General features: G+C 40.0%; 2 protein-coding genes, 1 non-coding gene and 1 pseudogene across 3 annotated transcripts in view; 2 read left to right on the top strand and 2 right to left on the bottom strand.

The window, feature by feature from the left end:
- Positions 1-4652, bottom strand: part of LOC146522840 (F-box/WD repeat-containing protein 7-like) — a 51482-nt gene extending 46830 nt beyond the window's left edge. Inside the window, exon 1 of the mRNA XM_085154060.1 lies at positions 4396-4652. The gene's annotated coding sequence lies outside the window, so the exon portion shown is untranslated. The remainder of the gene's footprint in view (positions 1-4395) is intronic.
- LOC146522841 (tripartite motif-containing protein 16-like) lies at positions 54-1681 on the bottom strand (annotated as a pseudogene).
- A 1257-nt stretch (positions 4653-5909) lies between the features above and the next one.
- trnap-ugg (transfer RNA proline (anticodon UGG)) lies at positions 5910-5981 on the top strand. Its single transcript has one exon. It is a non-coding gene; the product is annotated as a tRNA-Pro (tRNA).
- A 4544-nt stretch (positions 5982-10525) lies between these two features.
- Positions 10526-12453, top strand: LOC146522843 (tripartite motif-containing protein 16-like). Its single transcript, XM_085154068.1, has one exon. It carries the CDS (start codon positions 10541-10543, stop codon positions 12215-12217), a length of 1677 nt encoding a protein of 558 aa, XP_085010194.1. The 5' UTR covers positions 10526-10540; the 3' UTR covers positions 12218-12453.
- The last annotated feature ends 10329 nt before the right edge of the window (positions 12454-22782 follow it).

Raw genomic sequence — 22782 nt, forward strand, 5'->3', positions numbered from 1 at the left:
TGAGCTCTCAGCAGGAATAGAGACCAAAGAAACTAAAAACTAAAATTAACACTTTAACCAGTGGCTCCGTAATTAGAAAGACAAAGTCCAGCATAGAGCGGCTGAGTGAATGTGGTCTGGACTCTGTGGAGGAGAGTCATGGTTTCAGAGACGCTGTAGAAAGACAGAATACCTGCTCTGTGATCCAGGTACACTCCTACTCTGGAGGACCGAGGACCTGAGAGGACAGTTTGGACTTTGTTGTGCCAAAATTGAAAACTGTTTGTGTCAAAACGTAATGCCCAAGATTTGTTATTGTTTCCAAAAAAACATCCATTGTCCCTCCCTGCTCCACTGATATTCTTGTATGACACTGCTACACAGACTTCTCCCCCTCTCCACTCCACCTCCCAGTAACAACGTCCAGTCAGACTCTCTCTACTCAGGACCTGATAACATCCAGTGAATCTGTCTGGATGATCAGAATAAGACTGTTGTTGTTTCATAAGTGTCACTTTTCTGTTCCCCTCAGATAATAACAGATGTCTGTTTGCTGTGTTTGGATCCAGTGTGATTTCATGTGAATATTTTAAGAATCCAGCTCTGGTCTTTGGCTCTGCTGGTGACAGTAAAACATCCTCTTCAGTGACTGTCAGTGAGATGTTTGTCCATTCCTCTCTCAGAATGTCCTGTAGTTTATCTCTGGTCTCTGACACAGCTGCTGTCACATCCTCAAAGTAGCTCAGAGGACAAATATTGATGCTGGATGAGTGTGTAGACTCACTGAGTGCTGACAGTGAGGGGTAGTTGTGTAGAAACTGGTTGTGATCCTCTGTGTGTGAGAGCTGCTCCAGCTCGCCGTCTTTCCTCTTCAGCTCAGCGATCTCCTGCTCCAGCTTCTCCTGAAGCTCTTTGACTCGACTCACTTCAGTTTCCTGCTGGGATCTGACCTGCTGCTTCACATCAGAGCTTCTTTTCTGGAGGAGACGGATCAGCTCAGTGAACATCTTCTCACTGTCCTCCACTGCTTTATCAGCAGAGCCATTGATGGCCTCCACCTCCTGTTGAAGCAGCTTCACATCTTTCTCTCGCTCCTGGATTCTCTGCTGGATGTTTAGTCGTCTCACCTCGAGCTCCTTCTGCTTCTCAGTCCTTTCTGCTGCAGCTGGGACTGTTTCATGGCCTTTATGTTCATCCACTGTGCAGAGATAACAGATACTCTGCTGATCAGTGCGACAGAAAATCTTCATCACCTCATCATGACGAGAGCAGATGTTCTCCTGGATCTTCTTCTAGGATGGCCCAGCTTGTGTTTCTTAAACTGAACTACATCATAGTGAGGTTGGAGATGTTTCTCACAGTAAGAGGCTGGACAAGATAAACAGGACTTGATGGCTTTCAGCTTCCTCCCAGTGCAGACATCACAGGCCACATCTTCAGGTCCAGCATAGCAGTGATCAGCTGGAGCAGCTTGGAGTCCAGTTTTCTTCAGCTGCTCCACCAACTCAGCTAACATGGTGTTTTTCTCCAGGACAGGCCTCGGTGTGAAAGTCTTCCTGCACTGAGGGCAGCTGTGGATTCCCTTCCTGTCCTCTTCATCAAAGTGAGATTTAATACAGTTCCTGCAGTAGCTGTGTCCACAGGGAATAGTCACCGGATCCTTCAGTAGATCCAAACAGATGGAACAGTTTAATTCTTTTCTATACAATCAGAGCAGATTTACAAATGTTGATCAATTCAGTTTTTGTGTGATAAATTTTCAGTTACCAGTGTTTCACTTTAGTAAAATTACCATTACTTGTTAGAGATGCTGTTTTCTGCACTTTTTCCCTTTTAAGGCATAAACATTTTATCCCTTGTGCTAGAGTTCCATCTTGTGGCCCATTTGGGTAGTGCTTTACTAAATGTGAACGCTCTTAAGGAGTGGTATTAGATTGATACACCTCCTTAGCAGATTTGTTTTAGAGGAATTTGCAGCCAGCTATTTTACCCTTTAATCTTTATTTATCTTCTAATATATCTCCTGTTCTTGATTGCATAACCCACACCAAATCACTGTACCACATTCTCCTACACTGTGCCATAACTCTATGTACCAACACCCAAAGCCAAAATACACTGATTACTGTAGCTAAAGAAGATATTTAAAACTTTTAAACAACTTCTGCAACAAATTCAACCACTAAAGCTACACCAACACTTGTGACAAATGGCAGCCACTTACATGAAGCACCTGCTACAAACAACAGCAGCTCCAGCGATCAGACAAACCAACATCAAGTCAATCTGGCTTCTGCAACTAAAATGACCACTACAACTTACAACAGCATCCAAAACATGGCAACCATCTGCAACTAAGAAGAACAAAAAAAACAATTAAGCAAAGCAAATCTTTAACCTCACAACTTCTGAGCCAATTAGTGAACCTACAGCACCAATTACAAAGCACATGGCACTCTGCAATCTATTTGTGTAATTTCACCAACACCAGCAATCAAATTCAGATCCTACAACAAAATCCCAGAATTATTCAAGACCTTTTCTGCTAAACACCAGAAACTAATTTATTTCCATGTTGCACAAACACTTATTCGAACATCTATAAGTAAATATAATTTAAGATTTAAAGCATTTAATCCCAAATAAAGTCAAAAAACGAGTGTCGTGATGCACGCTCAATCGTACAGCTGTTCATCTGGATGTAGCATTTCATCACTCATCCAAGTGACTTCTTCAGTCTCCGCTGACTCCGGGTTTCCCCTGGAAACATTATAAACAGTACATCTGCACAATAACTGATGCTAGCACCACTGAACAAACAATGTGCTGCGAGGTATTTAATATGCAAACTGTCATCACCATTGATCCTGATGAAACAGAGCAGTTCTCAGATTCCTTCTACACATATTCTCACTACTGGCATACAATGATAATAGCAGACTGTCCTCCAGAGCTCATAAGCTGCCACATTCCAGGCAAATTAAAAAAAATAATAAAATAAAGTTGATGCTGGACTGAATTTGATCATGAGATTTTTGACCAACTGCAGTGTACAGTTCATTACTGTAGCACAGTGTAAATCTATCACGGGACTATGATTTTCTCAAGATCTGCTGGATTAGTCTGGAGATTGTTTTGTCAAGGACTATCGAAAGACTCTCACACAGGACTCCAAACAGCTCAGTACATCACCATCAAGTGTCAAATGTTGCACTGAATCCCAAAAAAAACTAACAACAATCACCAAAAACAGCTTTCATTTTATTTTTTTAAAGCGTGTACTCAGTACTGTGAAATGGTCTGAAGGCTGACTGAAAGATTTTTCTCTTTTCATAGAACTTCATCCTGATATAAGCCAGTGGTTACCAACAACGGTTCATTCTTGCTCTAAGCCAAGAGTTCAATGTCTCAACAGTTCAAGGTCTTCTTTATTGTAGTTTTGTTTTAAAATGCACCAAATGTTTTCAGTGGACAACAGATGTGGACTGGGGGGGGGGCAGTTTTCACACCGGCAGTCTTTTGCTATGACAAATTGCATTTTCATAGTAAAGAAAGCAAGACCTTCCCCGAAAACATGTCAGATGTGTCTGTGTACACCAAGTGCCCATTTTAACCGATTCAACATAAATACAGGCTTTTCTCTTTTCTCTGTTATTGCTGAGAATTTGACTAGCGTTTGAGTAAATAAAACCTCCTCCTCCTTATTTCAGGATAATTTTCCTTCATGCAATGACTAATTGACCTGTAATCTAGAGACAGAAAGACAGAACACTTCAATCAGTTTTTGGATAACTGACTTTTATACATCCTTCATTTATCCAGATAAAAAGGTAAAAGTAAAAAGTCTTGTTCAAAATGTTTTTTTTAATCTATTTTTCAAGTAAGATCTAGCCGAGAGTGCAGCAGAAATCGGAACAAATATAACATAACAGTTCTCTAAAGATAAATTAAGTGGCTGGACTGGATTGATTTTAATGCAGAACTCATAGTAGGCAGAGAAAAGCCATAAAGAAGCTTAAAAAAACCCAGGTACCACCATAAATAACTATACGACATTTAAAACAACAACAACAACACACACACGTAATCACTTTTCCTGGCCATGTATTTGACAGAAGCCGTCCACACAGACAGATGTGCTCACCTAGCCTACCAAACCCAACCAATCCCAGAGCCTACAAGAAAACCCGACCACTACCATTCATACTTGTATAATGAGACTAAAATCCTGCCTGCGCAACAAGTGTGTGTTTTGATAACTACCCATATGATGTCGTACTTCAAACTGCCTGCAGCTAAAAAATATCGGGTAGTATAGTTAATATCGATATCTCCGTAATCTTTACAACCACCCAGTTTAGCCACTAAAAAAATCAATACGACTATGTTAAAAGCTTTAAACCGGGACGGACTTACGTTTTGAGCTTTCCTCTCGCTCTTCGGACTTTAAATTTTAAAAACCGGCATTTTCTTCTTTGTTTATTCTTCACAGCAGCTTCAGCGTTTCCGCTCCAACCAAACGCCTCGGGTCTGAAGATGTCTCCAGAGCGTTGAAATTACACACTTTCTGTTTCTAAAAACTCTCAAACCTCAGAGAAACTAAACTTTATCCCGTTCTCTTCTCTCGTCTCTCTTTTACACATGGAGCTTTGTTTGGCGCGGTTTAATGACGTCAGGCGCCTGAATTACATAACGCTCCGCCATTGTCCAATCAAACGCCTCACAGCTTCCTGTGTGTGCTGTGTGCTGACGTCTCGTTGTGAAAATCTGTTGTTTAGTTTACTGTGGAAAAACTAAATATCTGCAAACCTGCAGCTCTCAACCATTATAATAATGGTGGCATAAAATTACATTAGTTATCTAATAATGCACTAATACTAAATACTCCTATACCAAAGCCTGTTTATTTCAACCCACAAATGCATTTTCCTCACAGATGTGGCTCCATTTAAGGTTTCACAGAGGTGTACACAATGGTGTGAGGTTCATTGCCAAGAAGCACTGTTACAAAAAATAAATGACCAAACACAAACGTCCTTCCTTTTTGTGCTAAAATCCTGATTTTATAATATATATGAGACTGATATCAGGACCAGAGCAGATGGACTAGACGCCAAGCAACTTTGATGGGGTGAAATTAGACTGAGCTCACTTTATTTCATTACAAAAAAATGAAGAAAAACAGAGAGGAAGATGAATGCTTCCACCTTTACAGCCTGCACAACAAATTCAAGCATAAAGAACCTGTCTGAAACCACAACATGAACCTGTAATAACCATACATGCAAAGTACACTCACTGCAAATTTGTTTTGCATGTCTCAAGTGAGAATTGGGATAACACATTTTTTTGTTTAGTTTTTTAACATACAGATTTGAATGTTTGCTCCACGTATGACAATGTTCATGTAAAGTTTCCTTCAGACTGGCCCACCATAATTGGTTGATTTGAGATTTACCTATTATATACATATATACAAAGATGAAGGGTAAGGACCTTGTGTAATACAGCTAGCACCCCCATAGCAAATTGTAACATGTATATGGTAGGAAGCGAAGGCTGGGAGACTCTGTGATTCAACCTGTACCACTAATCTTAACCTGATTTACAAAGAGGACCTTTCAAGTTAGAATATTTAAGAATATTCTATATTAGAGCCTGCAAATCTAAATCTACACTGTTGTTCTTCATTCTTGTATGTGACTGCATCTCCAACCCCTCTCTCTCCACTCCACCTCCCAGTAACAACGTCCAGTCAGAATCTCTCCACACAGAACCTGCCAACATAAAGCAGCGGAGGACGGTGATTTCATTATTACTGTGTATGTGAAAGATTAGCTCCCAAACAGCACAGTTTACAACAAATGAAAGACAGTCAGCATAGTGCCAAAATCACCGAACATCTGTGAGCTCTACGGGTGACCACGTGTGGCTTGTTGGTCTAGGGGTATGATTCTCGCTTTGGGTGCGAGAGGTCCCGGGTTCAAATCCCGGACGAGCCCGAATGGTTTTCGGATTTTTTAGTTGCACCAAATGTAATCATTATGAATGAAAATGTCTAATTTCAACTCAGCAATCCTTTAACATTTATATCATATTTAAGTTAAGCTTTTGCAAAATTAACTTGTATAACTCAAACATTAATTAATTAACATAAATGATGTACTCAAAAAAACTGAGTCATTAATTGACTAATAAGACATTCATTGGTGTGTCAGAAAGAAGATAAAGAGGTCATGATACAAATAAGTGATGCCATTTAAAAACACACTTTAACTATACAACAAAAGTTCAAACTGTTCTGATAATGCGAGGACGTTGCTGTGACTTATAAAATGTCTGCTTATTTTTATCTCTTCTCTAAAAGCATCAATAATATTGGCTTAAACCCCTTGAAATTATTAGCTAACTTTAACCTTCTGATCCACTAGTCTGCTGGTATATCACGAGTAGCCAGCTGAGAAGCTGATGAACTTTATTTATTTTATTTTTTTTAAAGATTTTTGTTCCTATTCTGATCTAATTGGGCTTCAGTGTTTCGGTACAGCTGCAGATCCAGGTGACAGCAAATCGAAATGATGTTACCTGTGAGTGTCCAGCTGCAGCCTGTGTTCAGTGTAAATATTGTTATACACCGATATGGATCAGTTCATGTCGTTTTTTTCCCCACTGTAACATTTAACAAGGACTGAGAGAGGAGGACAGAGAGGGAGAGAGCAAAGAGAAACAGGTAAGAGTGGACATGTGGTCAAATTCACCACAAATGATAAAGCTGTAGATTCTGTTAACCCAAATTCAGTGATGATGATTTGACATAACTAAGCCGTGTGTTGTCCTGTTATCAATCACGAATCCCAACTGCTCTTGTAATAATTATTATGAGATTATATTTTTGTCATTTACCAGCAAATACAATTCTAGCTTAGTGAGGAGGATGAAGAGAGAGAGGTTGTACAAGAAGAGGAAGAACGAGGAGAAGATAGTGAAGTTAGCTGGAAAAACTACAATTATTATTCACAAAGTAATTTTTCATGTTGGCATCTTGTACAGGTTGGTGGAGTGGCAGGGTGATTCTACTTTAAGTGCTTGACGATTTGATGGACCGCCTGTCATGATTAGGCTGTGTGGCAGGCAGGAATTGGACCCAAACGCAAACTCACGGGGACAGAACTTGAACTCAAAAGCACAGCTTTATTGCTTTTTGCTATTGCTATTTTTGCTATTGTTATTTTGTAACAATACAAAAAATGCTGTGGAAGACAGCCAGAGATTAATAACAAGTACACTTCAATGCAGAGAGGTCTATTACAGTTTTTCTCCATTGGTTTGGCTCATTTCTTGAAACAGAAATTACATTCTCAAAATAACATGGACAAACCTCCAAACCTCTTGGCAAATGTTCAAAACAGAATGGCATTTCTCATTCATTTTATCAAATGGCAAATGCCTTAGTACATGTCTCAATTGTCTCAGTGCATCTTTGCAAATGATTAAGTACAAGTAGCCTACAGTTATACAGTTAGCCCACATTTAGCACATTTTCCAAATGAATAGATCTTGTAGATCTAAACTGATTAGTTGATTCTCAGTCTAATGATCATTCCCTCCAAAACATGTCAGCATGATTTCATTGTATAAGTACTCGCATGCACAACCGTCTGTTCAATTGTCAAAATTGGTCAAGAACATAATGCCATGAATACCAAATATGAATTTCTTTGAATATTTGATAAATTGATGACAGTCATTGACAGTCAGGTGAAACTAGGTGTCACACACAGGTGTCTTCCATGATTGTGTGCTGCCAAACACAGATATATAGAGCTTGACCAGAGCCAGTCTGATCTCTGAACATGGATAGACAAGGCAAAGCAAACGGACAAGGGGAAGTTCTTCCTTAAGGAAGAGGAGGAAGAAGAAGAAGAAGAGGAGGACTGAGAGGAATAGGTGCTGTGCTGTCCCAAATGAAATTCGGGCCACAATTATAGACCATGTCATAAACCATGGCCTCACAATGGCAGAGGCAGGTCATCGAGTGCAGCCTAATGTGCCTCGTTCTACAGTCTCCTCCATTATCCAAACCTTTCGCAGGGAAAACAGGTATGTACTCTATGTAATCTATAATGGAATTATATGTTATATAGGACAGGGCACTGTGCGTGAGGCAAAAAATGTATAACTTACTGTAGAGATTTTGTGTGCATCTGCCTACAGTGGTAGGTCTATACTAGCAGGTGGAGAGGACTAGTGGAATGTTTTGATACTAAATATGACAAGAAATATATTGAACAAATTACTGTAAACTATGGAATTACATAATTTATACAGTTTAGAGAAGTATTCCAGTCACTGTGCAGCGGGAGAATGAGTACAGCGAACACTGAATAAGTCCTTGTTTTTTGATTTTGTGTTCATACAATTTACTACTGTAATGTACATTTTCTTTTTACATATGTATGAAACTTTCTTTGCGTGTGAATAAAAAATGGTTATCATTTCCTTGGTAGTGTGAGTGCAATCTGTGATGTCAAACCTTGGAGGCTACTCTTTTCTGTGGTATATTGTTGGTCCTCTGCCATAGTGACAAAACATCTAAACATTTTGTATGGCAGTACTCACACAATGCCAAAGGGACGATGCATTTTGGGGGCACTGACTATTCAGATTAGAAAGAAATGTAGTTTTGACACATGAGTGAACTGTTTTAGGGGAGATATGAGCTTTTGCAGGTGGACCATGTTGTTGTGATCAACCATCCAGGTTTATTTTGACAAAAGCACCAAGAATGATGAGAATGTCCGATCTGTGTTGAGAAATGAGCCAAAGCTATTGAGAAGGATCTTTGCCATTTTGGAGACACTGACTGTTTAAATGAGAAAGGGATTTAGATTGAAGCCTGAGTGAACAGTTTTGGAAGAGATATGAGCTTTTGCAGGTGAGCTATAGTGTTGTGCTAAACTGTAAGAGTGTTTTGCCAAATGATCTTAGAGTTTTGAGAATGTAATTTCTGTTTCAAGAAATGAGCCAAACCAATGGAGAAAAACTGTAACACACAGTGAGTGAGAAAGGTGACTGGAAAGGAAAAACTCAATGCATCATGGGAATCCCCCGGTAGCCTACATCTATTGCAGCATAACTAAGGGAGGATTCAGGGTCACCTGGTCCAGCCCTAACTATATGCTTTAGCAAAAAGGAAAGTTTTAAGCCTAATCTTGAAAGTAGAGATAGTGTCTGTCTCCTGAATCCAAACTGGAAGCTGGTTCCACAGAAGAGGGGCCTGAAAACTGAAGGCTCTGCCTCCCATTCAACTTTTAAATACTCTAGTTCTGCTGTTGAAGAAGTTGTGAGAATAACTAAATCCCAAACTCACAATATGGTAGAGAGTAAAAGGTCATGAAAGGTTTTATACTGACAAATTCACAGGAATATATGCTGACACTGAGCAAGACTGAGCAGACACCATCTAAAACACATTGAGAATTAATTCAGCATTAAACTAAAGCAAGCAAAGCTCAAAGCAAGGCACAAGACAAAAGTAAAACAGATAATTAAATAACTTAAACAGAGAGACATGAAACATGAAAATCAATAGGAAACTATAATGACCTAATTCACAAAGAAACAGAAAGGCGAGACAGACACAGAGAGAGTGAAAGGGAAACAGAAACCTCAAAGAAAGAAGTGAATTTAGTTGAAAAACCAACTAGAACAGAAAATCACTTTAATAGCCATCCAAGCTCATTGAACTCCAAACTGTAACTACAAGCCAAACACAACAAGGATTTAAATTCAAGATACTGGAATGACAACAAAATCAAAACAGGAATCAGAAATCTATCTGAACAATAATCAGAAACTAAAAACACTGTGACAAAAGAAACTGAAATTCAGCAACTCAGTTTAAAACCAGGGATCATGACAAAGTGTCCAATAAGGTGAGGTTTTTGTTTCTCTGTTTCACCGCCTCACTCATTATTATTAATATAATAAAAATTTCATTTTCATTGCTTTTTTCATAAAGGAAATCTCTGTATTGGTTTTTATTTCTTACTTATATGTTTATTGATGTTTGAATCATTTGATCATTTGATAGACTGTTAAACTCCATTTTTTGACTTTGAAAATAAAAATTTTCAGAAGAAAAATGTCCAAAAATCCTTTGAAACACAGCTGATTACAAAACAAAACAGAAAAAAAAGGTAAAAATGAAAAAGGAGTCATTTCAAAAGAGAGACTCCAAGAAAAATCCCCCCCCCCCCCCACACACACACAAAAACTCTGTTAATTATGCTCTGTACAGAAAAGGGTATAAAACACAGTGTCTACTTTAAAGGGCTCCTATTCCTGGAATCACTCACAAACTGATCACTCCTTCCTCTTCTAAACACAGAAACTACTCTTTGTGTACACATTTCCTCATTCTCTCCTCTAATGTATATAGATATAAATCTAAGGGCTGACAGGCTCCGTTCACTGCAGACACACATTTAGTTCAGACCTCAGGCTAGTTTCATTTCTACAGAACAGAAACTGACACCGTCACTGTTACTGGCACAGAGAAATGGCACAGCAAGGAGTTCAGCTGGATCGAGAAACCTTTTCTTGTTCAATCTGTTTGGATCTACTGAAGGATCCGGTAACTACAACCTGCGGACACAGCTACTGCATGAACTGTATCGAAACCCACTTTGATGAAGAGGACAGGAAGGGAATCCACAGCTGCCCTCAGTGCAGGAAGACTTTCACACCGAGGCCTGTCCTAGAAAAAAGCACCATGTTAGCAGCTTTAGTGGAGCAGCTGAAGAAGACTGGACTCCAAGCTGCTCCAGCTGATCACTGCTATGCTGGACCTAAAGATGTGATCTGTGATGTCTGCACTGGGAGGAAACTGAAAGCCATCAAGTCCTGTTTATCTTGTCCAGCCTCCTACTGTGAGAAACACCTCCAACCTCACTATGATGCAGCTCCATTAAAGAAACACAAACTTGTTGACCTTTCCAAGAAGCTCCAGGAGAACATCTGCTCTCGTCATGATGAGGTGATGAAGATTTTCTGTCGTACTGATCAGCAGAGTATCTGTTATTTCTGCACAATGGATGAACATAAAGGCCATGAAACAGTCCCAGCTGCAGCAGAAAGGACTGAGAAGCAGAAGGAGCTCGAGGTGAGACGACTAAACATCCAGCAGAGAATCCAGGAGCGAGAGAAAGATGTGAAGCTGCTTCAACAGGAGGTGGAGGCCATCAATGGCTCTGCTGATAAAGCAGTGGAGGACAGTGAGAAGATGTTCACTGAGCTGATCCGTCTCATCCAGAAAAGAAGCTCTGATGTGAAGCAGCAGGTCAGATCCCAACAGGAAACTGAAGTGAGTCGAGTCAAAGAGCTTCAGGAGAAGCTGGAGCAGGAGATCGCTGAGCTGAAGAGGAAAGACGGCGAGCTGGAGCAGCTCTCACACACAGAGGATCACAACCAGTTTCTACACAACTACCCCTCACTGTCAGCACTCAGTGAGTCTACACACTCATCCAGCATCAATATTCGTCCTCTGAGCTACTTTGAGGATGTGACAGCAGCTGTGTCAGAGACCAGAGATAAACTACAGGACATTCTGAGAGAGGAATGGACAAACATCTCACTGACAGTCACTGAAGTGGACGTTTTACTGTCACCACCAGAGCCAAAGACCAGAGCTGGATTCTTAAAATATTCATGTCAAATCACACTGGATCCAAACACAGCAAACAGACATCTGTTATTATCTGAGGGGAACAGAAAAGCTATGTATACCAAAGAAGAACAATCCTATTCTGATCATCCAGACAGATTTACTGGATGGCTTCAGATCCTGAGTAAAGAAAGTCTGACTGGACGTTATTACTGGGAGGTGGAGTGGAGAGGAAAAGGAGTTGAAGTAGCAGTCACATACAAGAATATCCGAAGAGTAGGAAAATCAGACTTGTGTTTTTTTGGATTCAATCAAAAATCGTGGTCACTGAAGTGTTATATCAACAAATATGAATTTTGGCACAACAAAGTCCAAACTCCCCTCTCAGGTCCTCGGTCCTCCAGAGTAGGAGTGTACCTGGATCACAGAGCAGGTATTCTGTCTTTCTACAGCGTCTCTGAAACCATGACTCTCCTCCACAGAGTCCAGACCACATTCACTCAGCCGCTCTATGCTGGACTTTGGCTTTGTGAATCTGATGGCGTCTTTGCCGAGTTCATTAAACTTAAATAGACAGAAGTCATTTACAGAAAACTGGATAAATGTGTGTTTTAGTCTACAGTTTTTTCCCTCTGTAATCATTGTTACTGAGCTTGCAGTTGCGCTTTTCTTCTTTGCATACCATACCATCACCTGTTAGTTAAACTTTATGGGTGCTATTTTGACATCTCATCATTTGTTGTCTAGTTAATGACTGACTTTATTCAGGTGGCACTTCATCTTGTGTTTGTTTAGCCATGTAAGGAAAACAAGGCTCCCGTGTTTTATTCCGTCAGTGTACTCTTCCACTGCAAATGGTAAGTAATGTAAAAACACTGCTGCCACTTTTTTGGTTTCTTTGATGATTGATTAGACTTTTTCTTTAGTGCTGATATTACTGTGTTACTTGCAGCTTTAGGTGGTTTTAATCGTTACCATAAGTTTGGCAGACATTCTTACTTGCTGTCACCAATGTTCAAGAGTAACAGTCGCGAATTAATTGTCGGTATTATTGCTATGGAGAATAAAAGATTAGAGACTGTCTCTAGTTTACCTGATGATATTCTCATGAATGGGGCAGAGTATTAAGTATCACCTTAAAGCACTTGTTGTAGGCTGCTGAGTTTGCATCAGCATAGAGTATGCAACAAGAAGGCCTTCTCGGTCTTCGAAGGAGCCGGCCCACGCAGACCACGAAGGCCGGGTCTTCCAAAGTGTGCAGCCTATGAATTGGGACATAGCTTTTGTGTGTGTGAGTTTGTGTGTGTAAGAGAGATAGTGAGAATGTAAAATATTATCTGTTAATGATATAGTTGACATGATGTTGCATACTCTATGCTATTAATTTTAAAACTGAAGTGCTGCTATTTGAACAGTATGTGCTGTAATGCATTAATACAATGTACCAGAATAGAACAGAATGGAATAATACAGTGAACAGGAGCAATGAGAAGTATGCAATGTAATGATGAGCACTCCTAAAGATCTGCTGGAAGGTTCACAGAATCATTTTCCCGCTACAATCTGATTTGTTTGCATCTTTTGCTGTGAAGTACAGCCAGACTTTTGACCGCTTCGCCTTGGGTGTTTTTAATCTGTAGCTCTGCTCTAAAAGACTTACGTACCTGGGCCCGCCTACTACGCTTGCAAAGGTAAAATGATTGGCTAGAATCCAAAGTGTGTGACATCTCAGGGAAAAAAAAGCACCGAAATAAAGCACCGAAATGTGCTGCTTTTCGGTCTGGTTACTACCGTTTATGTCAGAACCAGTGCCATCATGGCACCGGATACCGGTACCCATCCGTACTGTTGACCTACTGATCTCCAAGGGCCTGAGCATTTGAAAGGTTACTGTGTCTGATGTGGGCCTGTCTGATCATTACTGTGTTTTCTTTGAAAGTAAAATTTCAGCACACAAATACGTCAACAGCAGTGATCACAAAACGGTGTATAACTCAAAACAGTAGTGAGATATTTAACCAGGTCTTCCCATTAACCTCTGACCTACCCAGAGGTTCAGTCAATGAGCTTGTAAATAGCTTCAATGCTAAAATGTTAAATGTTATGGACACTATTGCTCCCATTAAGGTGAAGGTTATCTCTGGAAGGAAAAAGTCTCCATGGAGAAACTCCACACTGGTGAAAAATAAAAAAAGAGAGTGTCAGAAAGCTGAGCGCAGATGGAGAAAAACAAACCTCTAGGTTCATTATGACATCTATAAAGAGAAACTTCACAATTATAATTTACAACTGAGGAGTGCAAGGAGGTCCTACTTCTCTGACATCATCACCAAAAACAGCCATAATCCTCGGGTCCTATTTGCTACAGTTGACAGGCTAACAAACCCTCCTGTATCAGTGGCAGCTGAACTTCATTCGACCATGGCCTGCAATGACTTTGCCAAATTCTTCAGAGACAAAATCGAAAAGATTAGACAAACAATTGGTACATCAACAGCAGATCCAGAATATGTACTGTGTCCACCGAAAAACAGTTTAAACACCATCAAACAGTTTAAACCCTATTAACAGCAAAGACCTGGAGGACATCTTAGGTTAACTGAACTCCTCCTCTTGCTGTTTAGATGTCCTGCCAACAAGTTTTTTCAAAAAGGTCTCAAAGACTTTGGAATCAGACCTGTTACAGATCGTCAACATTTCTTTAATGTCAGGTGTGTTTTTAGAACAACTAAAAACTGCTGTAATTAAACCTTAATTACAAAACAATTAAACCTATACTGAAAAAGGACAATCTTGACAAGACACAAATGAACAACTACAGGCCGATCTCAAATCTCCCATTTTTAAGTAAGATCATTGAAAAAGTAGTTTCTCAACAGCTCAATTACTTCTTAAAACAGAATAACTTCTATGATTCCTTCCAGTCAGGTTTTAGACAGAACCACAGCACTGAAACCGTTCTGACCAAGGTGTTCAATGACATATGTCTGAATACAGACAGTGGAACAATGTCAGTCTTAGTTTTACTGGATCTCAGTGCAGCATTTGATACAGTTGACCACAACATATTACTCAAACGACTGGAGAACTGGACAGGTCTTTCAGGAACTGTACTAAACTGGTTCAAAACATACTTAGAAAACAGGAAATACTTTGTATCAATAGGTAACTTCACATCTGAGCAGACAAGTATCACATGCGGAGTTCCCCAAGGTTCCATATTGGGACCCCTTCTGTTTAACATTTACATGCGCACACTGGGAAAGATTATAAAGAAGAAAAAAATAAACTTTCTCCAGCTAAAGAAAAACAAAACTGAAGTAATAGACTTTGGAGCCAAAGAAAAACAATTACAGGTCACCAGAGAACTTCAATCTATACACCTAAAAACCACAAACCAGGCGAGAAATTTGGGTGTAGTGATGGACGCAGACCTAAACTTAGAAAAACACATTAAGACAAAAACAAAATAAGCTTACTATCACCTCAAGAATATTTCAAGGATAAAAGATCTGATGTCTCAACAGGACCTGGAAAAACTAGTCCATGCATTCATCTTTAGTAGGCTTGATTACTGTAACAGCATCTTTACAGGTCTACCTAAAAAATCAGTCAGACAATGTTGGGTCTGTGTTTCCACAAGCCCCGCTAGTTTAGGGACTTATTCTCGTTAACGACAAAAACAAGACGAACATCTTTTACTTGCTAGCAAGGGAATCCCCGGCCGGTGTCTCAGAAAGCACTCTGAATCCTACCGCAGACTGACCCCGACGACGGCCTCCTCTCGCTGCCTTTTATTGGGAAAACAGTTCACACAATACACATCACAGCAAAAGCACCTCCCACCGTAAAACCCCCCAAATGGTTCTAAGACAAGGCACTATGAGGGTGTATGTGTAAACATCTGTATGCATGTGAGAATGTGTGTTTGTGAGTGTGTGAGAATGTGTGTCTCTCTGTGTGCGTGACTTCCAACTGTTTCTATCAACATCCTTAGTCATAAAATGGTAATCTCCCCCCACACCCAATATTCATTCAGAACTCTGCTGCTTGAGTCCAAAAAAGTGGACCACATCAGTCCAGCTCTGAGGTCTTTACACTGGCTGCCTGTCCATCAGAGGATAGACTTTAAAGTTCTGATGCTGGTCTATATATTATGAAATTTCCCCTTGTGGGACTAATAAAGGTATCTTATCATATAAAGCTCTGAATGGTTTAGGATCAAAATACATCAGTGACCTCCTGACCCAGTATGAACCTTCCAGATCCCTCAGGTCATCTGGATCCGGTTTTTTATCAGTTCCCAGAGTCAAAACCAGAGATGGAGAAGCTGCATTCAGCTTTTATGCTCCATATATCTGGAACAAACTCCCAGAAATCCTCAGATCAGCTGAAACACTCAGTTTATTTAAATCCAGGTTGAAGACTCACCTGTTCTCAGCTGCATTTGAATGAAGGACGCATTTGTCAGCTGTATTTGGAGGAGTCTACAGTTTTGGACAGCCTTCGTCGCCTGGCTGTGATGTAATCGGCCTACAAATGCGTCCTCAGGAAGATGCAGCCCATGGTTTTGGACATCCCCGTTATCTCTTGTTGATACTCATTCAGCACAATCTCCAGCAGGTGGAGGGTTGCGAGTTTAATGTTGATTACTGTTTCCTCAGACAGGTCTGATCCAGTTGGGTCTGCAGTGGAGCCTTGTGGAGTGGGGGAACCAGTCGGCAGGGTCTGGATTAGCAGAGCGGCTGGTGGGGACTCTGCGAGGTCCCACAGTTGCGCTGCATCCTCTATAGGAATATTAGAAAATGCCTTGTTTTTGACGCTAAATAGTCAAAAACAAGGCATTTTCTAATACCCTCGTACGCAGTGTTGTGTCTGTCCCTCTTGATGGCGTTATCAACCTGGCTAAACAGACATTGCAAACCACTCCAGTTGCTCCTCTGTATAAAAAACAGGGGAGTCCTTACACCATGTCGTGCGCTCTTCGAAGTTTTGGAGGGTAAGGATTTAACCTCCTGTTTTCAACCCCTCTGGTAGCTATAAGACTTTCCCTGTCATTACATACACTGAGAAAAATAAACGATCAGCCTTAACCCTGTAAAGCTTGGGTGCTGAGGAGCATACAGCATCTCTACAATACAATAGTGCAAAAGAGCTGGTGGGTGGTGGTGGCAGGGGGGGTGATAAAAGCACATACATATTACTACTCATGTATGAGTACAAGGTAGGAAGGGGAGGCCAGGAGACTCTGTGATACAACCTGTACCACTAATCTTAACCTGATTTACAAAGAGGAACTTTCAAGTTAGAATCTATATTACATCCTGAATTGCCCATGTGTAATAAATGATTATTACACCACGGTGTGTTTCACCTCTATCATTCATTTCAAATCTACACTGATGTTCTTCATTCTCGTATGTGACTGCAACTTTAACCCCTCTCCCTCTCGACTCCACTTCCCAGTAACAACGTCTAGTCAGACTCTCTCTACTTAGAACCTGCCAACATAAAGCAGTGGAGGACGGTGATTTCATTATTACGGTGTATGTGAAAGATTACCTTTCTGATTTAAAGCCTGTTGGATTTTGTGCAAAATATCACAGTTTCCAACAAATCAAAGACAGTTAGTCAGCATAGTGACAAAGTAACCGAACATCTGTGAGCTCTTTGGGTGTGAGCGGGCCCGGGTTCAAATCCTGGACGAGTCCAGAGTGTTTCCGACATGATATTTTGATATGTTAGCAACAGCTTACACCATATCTCATTGTTATGAGATAAAAATACCTGATTTAAATTTAACATGGAACGTTTACCTTCCTGATCTAGGAATCCTTTAACATAGATATTATATTTAAGTTAAATATTTGTAGAATAACTTGTACAACTCAAACATTATTTTTAATAGAAAAGATGTAGTCAAAAACAATCATTGATTCAGTCATTGATTGACTAATAAGACTTTAGTTGTTACGGCAGAAAGAAGATTAGTGACACCAATTTAAAACACGCTTTAACTGAAATACAGCAAAAGTTCAAACTGTTCTGATAGTGCGGGGACGTTGCTGTGACTTATAAAGTGTCTGCTTATTTTTATTTGTTCTCTAAATCATGTATAAAACCAGTAGATGGTGTATTTTAAACCACTAGAAATGAATAGCTAACTTGAACCTATTGATCCACTAGTCTGCTGGTATATTGCAAGTCGCCAGGTGAGGAGATGATGCAATTTATTATTTTAGTTTGTTAAAGATTTCTCTTCCTATTCTGATGGAATTGGGCTTCAGTGTTTTTTTCCGGTATAGCTGCAGATCAAGGTGACAGCAAGTCAAAATGATGTTACCCGTGAGTGTCCAGGTGCAGACTGGGGTTGAATATTGTTATAAACAGATGTGGATCAGTTCATGTCTTTTATTCACTGTAAGATTTAACAAGGATTGAGAGAGGAGGACAAAGAGGAAGAGAGCCAAGAGAAACAGCTAAGAGTGGATGTGTGGAAAAATTCATCTCAAATGATAAAGCTGTAGATTCTGTTTTACCACATTCATTGATGATGATTTCACGTAACCGAGCAGTGTATTTTCCTGTTATCAATTATGCATCCCAACCTGCTCTTGTAATAATTATTATGAGATTATATTTCTGTCATTTTCCAGCAAATACAATTCTAGTTTAGTGAGCAGTTCAGTGAGAAAGACGGTTTTTCAAAACAGGAAGAACAAGGGATAAAACAGTGATGTTAGCGGAGCAAAGTGCGCCGACTTTGTTCTACATTACTTGGCAACAGGGAACGTGAGGCAAGTTGCACTGGTGCATTTGTGACAGCTTCACTTGAAATGCCTTCGCCGCATCATACATGCCATGTCCATGAACTGACAGATTTCCTTGCTGAGCTCAAAACCTCTGTTGAGAACTTTTCCCCAACTCAGTCAGCGGACCTCTGTATGATAAGGAATGTCGGCAAACTCTGAATCTATTTCCCACATAAAAGACTGAAATTGACGGTGATTTAAACTTTTAGCCCAGATAAAATGTTCGGTCTGCGTTACGGTGCTCATTACATGCTCCATTTTTAGGACTTTACCACACAGCGTCTCCTGGTGTGTGATGCAGTGATATGCTGTTAACTCACCGGTACAGTTCTCCTCCTGCATCTTTACTAGATCCTACATCCTGCACAACACCAGCGCTCCATCTGTTGTCCCAGGGGAGTTTCATGTCGGTTACACTTTGACATACGTTTTAAAAAATGTTTTTGCATTTGCAATGCAGACTACTTTGGGCCCAGAAGCAGAATTCGTCACGTCATCACTTAAAGACCGAATAGGCAGAATGCTACAGGTATAGCTCTAAAGAATGTAGCATCATGGGCAGTGTAGTCTGTGCTGCATTGAGAATGGGCTGCCATACACGTTATGTGTCTGTGAGCAAGAGGAGGGAGAAAAAGGATGGTGGAAAAGTGGAGTTGTCATCGAGCAAAAATAGGAGCTGGTAGTATGTAAATATAATAATAACCACTGCAGCCAAGAAGCCTGCTTGATGAGCCCAGTTATAAGTAGCTATTAAGACTCGACTCTACACCGTGTTCGTGTTTTCCTCTGAAACAATAAGTTCCGTTGGAGCAGCCTTTCAACGCCTCTCTCTGTCTCTCGCAAGCAAAGTTGACCCAGGCAACAAAGTAAAGCTATTTTTCGGCTACGAGCCCGACACAGAACCCGACGCATTAGCCAGAGGTCCCTTTACTACGGGACCTTCAGTAACAGTAATAAATCACACAGCAATAGTACATTCGTGTAGTTGTAAAAAGCATGATAATATATTAAGTAATCCAGAGAAACATGCTGAACATTTGAAGCTTTTATATTCCAAGCAAAGCGAACAGTGTGTGATAGACGATCTGTGATTAGTCTGTTCACACCTGCAGCTTCAACAAGGTTTCGTGTACTCACACGTCAGCATGCAAACTTTACTCTGACTAGATTTAGTCTGAGCAGTCAGACAACATATTTTTAAATGTTACAGCATCAACACACACAGAGCTTAGCCCCTCCCACCTGTCCTGCTTCAGGTGGAGTCCCACCAAGGTTATTATCGTTAACGAAAACTAACGAAATAACGAAAACTAGAAGTGAAAAAACATTTTCGTTAACGGAAATAAAAATAAAAACAAAAAAAGGAAAACTAACTAAAACTGGAATGAGTGTTCACAAAACTAACTAAAATTAACTGAATTTATAGCAAAAATGTGTTTAGTTTTCGTTGATGTGTGCGTGTCATACAAGAGTCAAGGGTGAAAATGAAGTTTAGTTTCCAGATTTTTTTCTTGCTGTGTCTCATTATGCCAGCAGGTGGCAGTACGTTAGTCGAGTCGTCTGTGTTGCTGCTCCGTCCGTCTACGTGCAGAATCATGTCAGGAAAAGTCGGAAGAAAGCGCCAGAGTCCAATTTGGGATTACTTTGAATATGACTGTGTTTTGGATAAAGCAAGTGTCTTGTAGTGGAAAGAGACAAATTATGAGGGACATTTCTAAAGGGAAAAAAATCCCACAAACCTTAAAGTGCACTTGAAAAGCTCACACAAGAAGGCTAACCTAGCTTACCTTGAGAAGGTAAGGGAGCACACTCAACCCTCATCCCCAGAAAACAGAAGCTAACCTCAGGCAAGGCAGTGTGATACATCCCGAGACAACAGGACGGGGATATCTACATAACTGTGTGAGTCAATTGCTTTCAAAAAGTTTATCAATTCACTTGAACCAAAATTACGAACACCCGGTGCTGCAAGAGTTAATAGTCTCATTGGGGCCAAGATATACGTTTTATAGTTGCCTGGTATCAATGGTTGTTCATCTGCCTTTATTTATTTATTTAAAGAACCCATAGGTGGGAATGTGAGTTGTCTGTCTCTGCATGTTAGCCCTGCGACAGACAGGCGACCTGTCCAGGGTGCAGGGTATGGTAGCTGGAATAGCAACATACCCAAGGATAAGCAGAAGAGAATGACTGATATGATGAAACTGGGATTTTTGTTACACTTAATTATTGCAAACACAACTAAAACTATAACTGAAACTAATCAAAACTAAACTGAAACTAAGGATTTTCAAAAAATAAAAACTAAACTAAACTAGCAAACAATTGGCAAAAACTAATTAAAACTGATATAAAATTGAAAATCTGAAGTCAAAACTAAATAAAAATAAAAACTAATGAAAATTGCAAAACTATTAAAACCCTGAGTCCCACCTCCTTCCTGTAAGCAGCTCACCTGTGTGTCCCTGTTTAATATCCAACTGTGGAGCTTGTTGTTCGTGTCTCTGTGTGAAGAAACTGTAAGTTTTATTTTTTATCTCCTCCTTTAACAGTTTTACTCTTTGTTTCTGCTCTGTGATGTTTGAACCAGATGTTCAGCTCTTACTTCAGGACAAACTTTGATCACTCTTTTTTTTTAAGACACTGGTTATCAGTCAGTAACTCTACACTGAAACATTTGTTACTGTGAACAACAGTTTAAATGGATCTGTATGAAACTTCCATTAGACAAATTAGTTGTTGAGAAGTGGACTTTCAGGTTTTACTGAATTTGTACTGGTTCTATTGTTGAAACAAGATGAAGTAAAGAAGCAGAATTTTTCAGTAAAAACATGAAAAACAGAAGAAGATTCAAGAGGGATGTGACTTACATCATGCATGATGTGCAGAAAAGTATTTGGCAACTTTTCCATGTCTTTGTGTCGCTGACGAGTTCACTTTGTACTTTCTCTTTTTGGATAAATCAGTGGATTTGAGTCTGAGTTTTCTTGTTTAGCATTTTAAGCTTTTAATCAATGATAGTTGGACAAGGTGTGGTCTCTTCCCTTTCTCTCCATTTTGACGTCTTCCGATTATTTTTGTAAAATGCTTTTACATTTCTTCCTTTTGAACAGTTTTCAAAGGCTCACTTGATGTTATTTGAGTCAGTTGAGAACTTTATGTACTTTATGAAGCACAAATAAACAAAAAATAAAAACTAATCAGTACTGATTATTAGTCTTTACACTGCATTTCAAATTATTATGCAAATGGTATTTTTCTCTGATTTTCCTAAATAGTGATTCAAATGACAGTCAGCATAATTTTTGAGTCATCGACCATTAGAGTATAATTTAAATGTTACTGAACAAATCTCCCAATGAAAACAGTATGTTTTTCAAAAATAAAAAACTTAAAAGGCACAGTTCCAAATTATTACGCACACAGAGTTTCAAAACATTTTATAGGTTGTAGAGAATTAAAAATGGTCATTTATTGAATCTGCAGCATTAGTAGACCATATTTATTGAAATCACAAGATATTTCAATCAGAAACATCTTAACAGGTCAAGTTACATATTAACTTAGGACCGCTTATTTGATAGCAGTTTCACAGTTCTTGCACCCATGGAACTTTTGAGTTTTTGGGAAGTTTCTGCTTGAATGTCTTTGCAGGATGTTAGAATAGCCTCCCGGAGCTGCTGTTTGGATGTGAACTGCCTCCCACCTGTTTTGCTTGCTTGAATGCTCCAAAGGTTCTTAATAGAATTGAGGTTAGGGGAGAATGGGGGCCACACCATGAGTTTCTCTCCTTTTATGCCGATAGCAGCCAATGATGTAGAGGTATTCCTTGCAGCTTGAGATGGTGCATTGTTTTGCATGAAGATGATTTTGTTGCGGAAAGCACTGTTCTTCTTTTTGTACCATTAAAGAAAGTGGTCAGTCATACTTTGCAGAGGTCATTTTCACACCTTCAGGGACCCTAAAGGGACCGATCAGCTCTTTTCCCGTGATTCCGGCCCAAAACATGACTCCACCATCTCCCTGCTGACGACGCAGCCTTGTTGGGACATCATGGCCGTCCACCAACCATCCACCACTGCATCCATCTGGACCATCCAGGGTTGCACGGCACTCATCAGTGAACAAGACTGTTTGAAAATTAGTCTTCATGTAGTTCTGGGCCCACTGCAGCCGTTTCTGCTTGTGAGCATTGGTTAGGGGTGGCCGAATAGAAGGTTTATGCATAACTGCAAGTCTCTGGAGGATCCTACAGCTTGACGTTCGCGGGGCTGCAGAGGCACCTGCAACTTAAAATATGTGTTTGCTGCTTTTTAATGGCCTTTT

Source organism: Neolamprologus multifasciatus, chromosome 3, assembly GCF_963576455.1.
Source record: "Neolamprologus multifasciatus chromosome 3, fNeoMul1.2, whole genome shotgun sequence".
In the NCBI taxonomy this organism is placed as follows: Eukaryota; Metazoa; Chordata; class Actinopteri; order Cichliformes; family Cichlidae; genus Neolamprologus; species Neolamprologus multifasciatus.

What these genes read in the sequence shown, in the direction of transcription:
- LOC146522843 (XM_085154068.1), top strand. Translation starts at nt 10,541, where the DNA reads ATGGCACAGCAAGGAGTTCAGCTGGATCGAGAAACCTTTTCTTGTTCA.